General features: G+C 36.2%; 1 protein-coding gene across 1 annotated transcript; it reads left to right on the forward strand.

The window, feature by feature from the left end:
• The first annotated feature begins 2,259 nt into the window (after window positions 1–2,259).
• On the forward strand, window positions 2,260–7,627 carry LOC139111178 (uncharacterized). Its single transcript, XM_070671300.1, has one exon. The coding sequence runs from the start codon at window positions 6,027–6,029 to the stop codon at window positions 7,617–7,619; it is 1,593 nt and encodes a 530-aa protein (XP_070527401.1). The 5' UTR covers window positions 2,260–6,026; the 3' UTR covers window positions 7,620–7,627.
• The last annotated feature ends 1,998 nt before the right edge of the window (window positions 7,628–9,625 follow it).

Below are 9,625 nucleotides of genomic sequence, written 5' to 3' on the forward strand. Positions count from 1 at the left end.
TTGAAAAAGTCAAGGCTCTGATTTGCCGGCCGTGTCCCTCCACTTTTCTTTTTCTTAATTATTGGTTATTCGGATCTCATCCCTTCTCCGATTTTCCTAAGCTCTAGTTTTCATCCTTAGATTTTTAATTAGTGGTGAGGAGTTCCCGATATCTATTAGCCCGAGAGAAAAAATTCGGTTGTACCAAACTCCGCCCGCATGGCTTCCCCTTCCAACCTTCCAGAATATTGTCATTAATAGTTGGGAGAAAATTCTTAAGAACTCCTTTTCGTTATCACCGGGTCGCGTTTGTTTATGGGATCTGGTCGCGTGTCATATTCTTACGACCGCAGGACTTTCGCCCCCTTCGTTTGTTTATACTTCGTAGTTCCGATCTCAAGTGCTTCACTTATCGCCAGATATTTGATATTGATTCTAAATCGCTTTGGGTTCCTTCTGATATTCCTTGAAAAGTTTTCTGTTTAATTTTCCGTTGGCATCTATGCCGTGATTGTTCTAAGTTTAATTTAAGCATCCGGCGATAAGGATTTCGGAGTGTAAATTATTTCTTCTGGAAGCCTGGAAGTTTTCTCTCGTCACCAAATAGTTACGGTTTACTCTTTTTATCTAATTTATTGAACGCGTGTCGGAAAAAAGGAGATGTGGAGTCTAAGGACGTAACATTACCATTTTGAAAAATTCTCAATAGTTTTCGAGGAAAAAATAAAATATATAAAATGTATAAGCTTAAGAGCGACAAGAAAGTTGCGCATGAGTGAGCGCGACAGGCGAATGACTAGAAATGGCACCGTCGTCTGTCGCGCTCAGTCAGCCCACGCTTCCTCGTCGCTCTTACGCGTACATAAATTAATTTTTTTCTTGAAAACTATTGAGAATTTTTCAAAATGGTACAGGACCTTTCGTTTTAATTTGATTAAATCTACCTATCATTTTCGGCATCGTCCACTGATCTGGGACACCCTGTATATTACACGACACAAACTAAATAACGACACGTGACAACGGTATTACAAAAGGCTCGCACTGCTTATCGCAACGCAAATACTAAAGAAACGCAAACTACATTGGTTTGCAAAGCAACTAATTTCTAAACGCACGCAAAAGAAATAACTAAAGAATGCCGAAAACGCTCGGAACGCAACTCAATACGGAACGGGCCTCGCGGCGCTCTATAAAAAACGTAACGTAAATAAGTAGGGAATAAACACGGGTTCTAACCCAGGAGCGTTGAGGGAGGCGAGGGGACGGGGGAAAAAAATCTGCGATGAGAAGAGCGCGGGGGGAGGTAGCCATAGGTGGGAAGAGACCTGGGGGGGTATCTGTCATCATTCATTTATACCCCCTCCCCCAGGTCTCTTCCCACCTATGGCTACCTCCCCCCCGCGCTCCTCTCATCGCGGATTTTTTTCCCCCGTTCCCTCGCCTCCCTCAACGCTCCTGAGTTAGAACCCGTGTTTATTCCCCCTTACAACACCTCGCGCTAGCAACCACCGTTAATATACAGGGTGTCCCAAAGTCATGTAGACAAACTTTGGAACTAGGTAGATCTCGTTATTTTAAGACGAAAAGTCCTTTATTATTTTTTATTCTAAGTAATATTAAGCGAGATAAAAATTATTAAAAATTAGGTTTTTTGGGCGGATCTTACTGCTCCTCACACCGCGCGGAGACGCTTTATCCGTCGGTAGTCCCCAATTCTTGCTTTCTTGATCATCGATAATTTTCTTTGTATTGTTACGCGTCGTCGCCTTTCTTTGATTCCTGGTTTAGACCAGTTTATCTAGGCGGGCCGATCGTAACCGCCTGTCTTGCCCCGCGCGCCTTCATTTTTCTTATCGATGTTCGAGAACGCAAGGATTGGGGACTACCGATGGATAGAGCGTCTCCGCGCGGTGTGGAGGACAGTAAGTTCCGCCCAAAAGACATAATTTTCAATAATTATTATCTCGCTTAATATTACTCGGAATAAAAAATGGTAAAGAACTTTTCTTCTTAAAATAACGAGATCTACCTAGTTCCAAAGTTTGTCTACATGACTTTGGGACACCCTGTATATTACAAATAAAATAAAAAATTACGTTTTTTAATTTTGCCGCATTTTTTTCACCGGCGGCAATTCGCTGTCTACAAAGGCGAATCGTTTCCCGTGGGTGCACAAGTTCATTCGTTTGTCTATAACGTATCCACACTCGTCACCCACGGGATTTTCGGGAACAAAACGAGGTGTTCTGTCAAACGTTAATATTTCACCACGTTCGCACTCACCGCGTATGTGGTTATCGTAATATAAGCTCAATTGAGCTGAACTGTTTTTTTGGTGTGTGCTACACCACACACCGCCTGCACTAAACGGGGTGCGATCCCCCAACTCGCGGCGCGCAAGAATATGCAATAACGATGCACACTTTTTTTCCATTTAAGAAGTCTCTTAATTAGACGTGTTACACTTGAAAAAATCAGCATACGACTGGCAGGCGACAGCTACGAGCTTACTGCAGACAGTCAGAAAGTAAAAACGAAAGCATTTTTTTATCAACAGCAGTCCCGAAGGTGCGACATATACTCGTGCGAATCTTTTTACAGCATTTAGCACGTTTGAAACTTAAGATGCATTCTATCACGCAATGAGAGATTAAAAAATTATTTTATTTAAAAGATGTATCTCGAAAATATGTAACATATACTCACGCAAATCTTTCTTACATTTTAATTCAGAGTTTTAAAAAAAAATATGTATGAGATCAATCAGTAGTTCATGGATATTGGAGAATAATGCAACAATAAAAAATTTTTTTAATGTAAACATTTAAAATATATATTTATTATAAAGTATAACATTATTTGTATATTTTGATGGCAATAAAATTTTTAAATATAAGCATTAAAAATATAATATAATATTATTTTCGCGCTCCGAATACTAGAGCTAGCAGCTCACAACAACAATTTGATTCCCATCATAGCAATCGCTAGCATGTATCGCACTTACAACCTCGTCACGATTTTTACCAGTGGAAGCAGTGCTAGCAAATCGTACAAATTTTGAATCAATTATTTTAAGAAAAGATGTTATCTTATTAAATGCTAATGTAATACATTCATCAAGATCAATCATTTTAAGAAATGTCGATTCCATCATCATTAAATATTTGCCAGCTGATTCAAACCGCAAGACATCCATGCCATTAAAATTGCGAAGTTTGGCTGTCAACACACCGAGGTACACGAAGTCTTGAGGATTTTTAAAATCGTTGTGGAGCAAACTTAAAATGTTTGCACGATACTCGCAGAGTGATTTCCAAGCCTCGAGAGATAGTGGCATTTCCAATCCTTGATTATCACCAATAATAATTTCCACATAACTTGGTGTTCCAACATTAACACAAATTTCTAAATATTTAAAGCTCGTAGCCGTCAATGCATACCGCTTACATAGAATACGGATTGCACGATCTTTAGATGAACTAGTGTAAAAAAACAAAAAATGACCATATAAAGTTTTTATTTAAAAAAATTTATGAAAAAAATTTTTTTAGTTAGAAAATTAATACTCACTCATTATTTACACATGATGTGCTAGATGCATTAGCTGGCGTGTAATAATTCATATTACACGCATATGATGTAGTATTAACCGGCACATTAAATTCCATATTTGTATATGATGTAGTTGCTGTATTAGTTGGCACGTAAAAATCCATCACATTAAGAACGGTAATAACAGATCAGTTTGATGCGCGTGTTACATTTAATAAGATATAATTGTTCCGAGATCTTTTTATATATATCCCCACCACTAATAAGAAATGCATCAATTAAGTGGGGAGATTAAATCTTCAAATTGTGTAAGTTTTGCTTCCTAGGCAACACACACAGGACACATGTTGCATGGAATTATCATATACATTGGAAGTCCGCAATTACCACATGATCTACCGCATAATGCGTTTTGAGTATCAATTTCATGTTTGCGAATGGCAATCATTGACCCACCCACATCAGCTAAATTAATCATACATGGTGCACATACTGCAATAGCTTCACTAGGTGTGCAATAATAAAAAAACAACATACAATGTTTAGTACGTCCATTAAGCGCAAAAAGTTGTGGTGAATCTATTTTTCGAGAAATACAATCTTCGAGATCTTCACTTTGATCACTCACATAATCACTATCGTTGGGCAATCCAATATCATTCTCATCAGATAAATCCATTAATTCTTCATTGTCATTTACAGCATTTAAATCAGCCATATTCTCTTAACACAAAAATATATAAAAATTTAGTGAACTGTCACCCGATGGTATTTATATGGATCACATTTGTAGATAATAGTGGGGATCACAAGCATTAGTCTTAAAATAAAAAATGATATCATATAAAGATTGCATCAGAAATGCATGATTTGCGGGCACCACACGTGCTACTGCATTACATTGGAAATGCAAGATTTGCAGACGCCACACGTGCCAGTTATTTCAGGCAATGGTGTGGTACAAGCGTTTAGTCTTAAATGAAAAAAACAGTGATTTTATATATAGGTAATAATGTTATGAAGATTGCATCAGAAGCGCAAATTTGTAGGCGCCGCTATACACATGTGCTGAAAAAAATACTAAGCAAAAATTTGTAGACGCCACATGTATGTCACTTATTACAATATGCACGTGCAAAACTGCTAACATTAAAAAAAAAAAATATAAAATTACCAGGCGACTTCCAGTGTTTCATCTGTTCTCCATCGTTATGAAGGTGCTTACTTAAAATGCTGACATAATCGCTATGAATTCATTGAACTTACTTAAAAATGTAAACGTAGCAGTTTGTCATATACCACATATAAAACTGTGGAGCATACATCACATTTTATCATTTAACGTATTGAAATATCGAGAACAAAATGGATCGACGAGAGCAATAGTTGACAGCGCAAGCAGATTGATTGACTTTAGAAGAATTTAATGCATGGAATCAGCAATGTGAAGAATATATCGAATTATTGGAGGACCAGGGGCGAAATAAACGTGCAAGATTATCAGTCGGTGCGGAGCAATCACTAATTGCATGTATTGCACGTATCGAAAGTTTAAGAGATTTAACAAAACAACGTTTCATTCATGTGGGTGCTGGACATAATACAAAAAATAAAGGACTTCGATGCTGTGAAATGGACACAGCTTTTGAAAGCCGCATATTAACTGGTGTGGTAATTAATTCAAATTATATCGAGCCTTACAAATTTCTGGAAGATGCGCGAGACATTGTATTGAAACATGTGCAAAATGTTCTGGATAAACATAACAATATAAAAATTAATGTTGTATTTAATGGTGAATTTGTAGCTAACAATAAAACCACAAATAAAAGTGTGTGCACAAAAAACTGTGAACTCTTTCGTTTAAGTGATCTACAAGAGTGGTACGAGTCACGCATTATCGAGCCTATTCTCACATCCTTGGATGAATTTCAAGAACGTGACAGCGGGTGGGCACTGTCGCGTATACATAATTTGATGATAAATGTAAATAAACACAATCCATTACATGCTGGGTGCCATGTGATATTACAACAGGAAATTAAAATGAAAAGAGCTGTGATAAATATACAATCTGCTGACAATGCATGTTTCGCATGGTCAGTGGTAGCCGCTCTATACCCAGTCGCGAAACATGTGGATCGAATAATATCATATCCACATTATGCAGCAGTGTTAAATCTTGAAGGTATTGAGTTTCCAATAACTATGAAACATGTTAAAAAGTTTGAAAATCTTAACAATATTTCCATCAACATATATACGATTGAGAAGAAAAAAATTCTACCAATACAACTCACAGATAAAGTACGAGAGAGACACATTCCTTTGTTGTACACACAGCGAGATAATGATGTTGGACATTTTTCATTGATAAAAAATTTATCACGTCTTATAAGTTCACAGCTGAGTAAAACAAAGAGTAAGAAATATTTTTGTGATCGGTAAGTATAAAAATGTTTTTTTCTTTTATACAATAAAAAATTTTAATGCATTTATATTTTTATTCCAGATGCTTACATTACTTTAGTTCGAGTGAAAGATTAATGGTACACAGCGTAGATTGTGGAAAAATTAATGAGTGCGCAATTATATTACCATGTGATGAAAACAAATGGTTAAGTTTTGACAACTATACTAGAAAGGAACGAGTTCCATTTGTGGTATATGCTGATTTGGAATGTACCCTAGAAAAAACGAATGCTGACTCCACCACATCTACATGCGCACACCAACATCATAAGGTTTTTAGCATAGGGTATTATGTATGCTGTTCATACAATAAGTCGCTATCAATGTATCGGTTTCATCGCGGTAATAACTGTGTTGCATGGTTCGCCGAGGAACTTAAAAATTTAGCGCATAATGTAAAAACAATTTTATCAGCTAATGTACCCATGGCTGATTTTACACGAGACGAGTTGGAAAATTTTAACAAAGCTACACATTGTCACATATGTGAAAAACCATTTGTATCAGATGACATACGAGTCCGCGATCACTGTCACTTAACCGGTCGATATAGAGGACCAGCACATTTAAATTGTAATATAAATTATATGGATTCGAATTGTATTCCCATAGTTTTTCATAATTTATCGGGTTACGATGCACATTTTATTATCAAAGAAATTGCAACTGCCTATGAAGGAACTATAGAACTGCTTCCCATAACGAAAGAGAAATATATATCATTTACAAAAAATGTTAAAAGCACCACCGATAATAGAAATAATTGTATAAAATTAAGGTTTATTGATTCATTTAAATTTCTAAATACAAGTCTTGAGAAGTTAGCATCATTTCTAAGTAAAGATAAATTGCAAGTGTCGCGATATGAATTTTCTAATTTAACTAATGAAAATTTTGATTTATTAACACGTAAAGAAGTCTTTCCATATGAATATGTTGACAGTATTGAAAAATTGGAAGATGTATGTTTGCCTCCACGTGAATCATTTTACAGCTCATTGACTGATGATACAGTATCCGAAAATGATTATGCACACGCTATAGATATCTGGCAACGATTCTCAATTCAAACGCTCGGAGAATACAGTGATCTGTATTTAAAAACTGATGTTTTGTTATTAGCTGACATATTTGAAAACTTTAGAGACAGCTGTATAGCGAGTTACAAACTTGATCCCGCGTATTATTACACTTTACCAGGTTTTACGTGGGACGCGATGTTAAAACACACGGGTGTAAAATTTGAACTTCTTACTGACATTAATATAGTTATGTTTATTGAACGTGGTATACGCGGCGGTTTAAGTCAATGCTCAAGTAGATATGCATGTGCCAATAATAATTATATGCAGTCATACGATTCATCAAAATCATCAACATATTTAATGTATTTTGATGTTAATAATTTGTATGGATGGGCGATGTGTCAACCGCTACCATATGCTAATTTTCAATGGGTTGACAATGTTTTTAATTTCGATGTGATGAGTGTGCCACTAGACTCACCCAATGGTTATATTTTCGAAGTTGATTTAGAGTATTCACAACGTTTACACGATGCACATGCCGACCTACTATTCGACGCTTTCATTACAGTGTATGTAGAATAATGGTTAATATTATGTTTTTTCAAGAGTTTTTGTACGTTTGCGTTGTAAAATTCTTTTCCTTTATCAGTTTGAAGATTATTCGGATATCTTTTATTATTGCGAAAGATCTTTGCAATCGCTGTTGCAACTTCGATACCGCTTTTTGTCTTTAATGGTACAGCCCATGCATGCTTGCTCAGCACATCGATAACAGTGAATATGTAGTGGTAACCTTGGTTGACACGTGTGTATGGGCGCATCTCGACTACATCAGCTTGCCACAAGTCATCATACCCGCGCACTATGACACGCCTTCGAGAAAAATTTCTTCTCGCCGGTGTATGCAATTCGTTTACCAATTGTAGTTTTTCTGAGCTTATTTTCTTTGACATTTTTTAAAGCTATGAGATTTACTGCACTATTAAAAAATTTTTTTTCATAAATATGAACAATAGCAACACCGAAAACGATAACAAAAACGGTATTAACAATAGAAACGGCAATAGAAACGGCAACGGCAACGGCAACGGGAACAGCAAACGGTAACGGCAGCTGTTTAATTCTGTTCACCGCGAATAAATTTATTGCGAAGCGTGTTTACCACAACCTGTAGACTACTCTGTAGTATTTCTATTTTCTTATTCAGTTCATTTAGTTGATCTTTTAAATTCTGCACATTCTGTTGAACATTATTATTATTAAGTTCCACAATTTCATTCTTTAAAATCTGTAAATTTTGTTGAACATATTGTTTATTGACAGCATCATCATCGTCCAAAGGTTCAGCTACATGCTTAATTTTGCGTGATCGCGCGTCGTAATCGGTGGATGTTACACAAAGAGCGTTATCGCGCACGTAATTTCTAACTAACGCATTATATCAATAATGTTGATTAGTATTACTTCCTCCACCATCTTTAAGCAATGTTCCAAACTTGTTAATCGGCATTTCGATATCAAATGATTAAATTGTGTATGCATACTTCAATTTATAATAAGCCCCATTTCGCGAAGTTCCTCAATAATTGATAAAATCTCATTGTCGTGAGCGTTATGACCCGCGTAAAGTGAGGCTTCGAGCAATCGAAGACGATCTACAAGCTCGTTTGGATCATCCCAATGAACATAATCGATTTTATTATTGTTTAATGTTACAGCGTATGGTATACCTTGTCCAATTTTTTTACTCAGCACAGGAGCGATTATATTCTTATATTTGTGACCCTTGTTACTCTTTATTTGATTTTGAGAATTGTAGTCACGTTTATGTGCATTCGTTGCCATGAGTATACTTTTATAATTTTCTTTATCGGTATCAGTATAACTGCTCTCATCGGGAAATCTCATAAAAATCAATTCGTAAAGTTCCACTGTTCCAGGATACTTTTTACCATCTATCAATATATTATCATTTTTATCTAAATCAACACGCTTGTTGCCAATCATCGTTCCATTGTCGTTGAAATAAACTCCGTAAACGCTATCGATGTTAATAGATTTTTTTCCGCTCAAAACAGCGCCTAGATACTTTTGCCCCAACAGTCCATAATGAGTTTGAAGAGTCTTCCAATCTTCTGATGTTTGCAACTTTTGTCGAATAGATGTTACCAGCGGTTCGTCTGCGGTATCGAAAACGTCTTCAATGGAATGAGAGTGTGAACGTTCCCTTGATAAAAAATTTCGCTGTTGCGCGAACTTAGGCGTCTCGTTTAATGTAGACGGTATGGTGTGCGATCGTTTTAGCGCCGATTTAATTGGAGTCGATGCTGTTATCGATGACTTTGCACTTGATCGTTTCCGTTTTGGTGTTAATCTACTTTCATCTTTTTCTTCTCCCAATAAAGATATCAACGATGTATTTATTAATCGATTCTGTTTTGGTGTTGATTTATTTTCTTCTTTTTCTTCAGGTAATGATATTAGAGACGCTGTAATTAATCGTTTTTGTTTTGGTGTTAACACATCTTTTTTTCCTGGAAAATATGATTCGTTCTTTGATATAGTTGATTCAACTTCGCTGTTTCCAA

Source organism: Cardiocondyla obscurior, linkage group LG23, assembly GCF_019399895.1.
Source record: "Cardiocondyla obscurior isolate alpha-2009 linkage group LG23, Cobs3.1, whole genome shotgun sequence".
Taxonomy (NCBI): Eukaryota; Metazoa; Arthropoda; class Insecta; order Hymenoptera; family Formicidae; genus Cardiocondyla; species Cardiocondyla obscurior.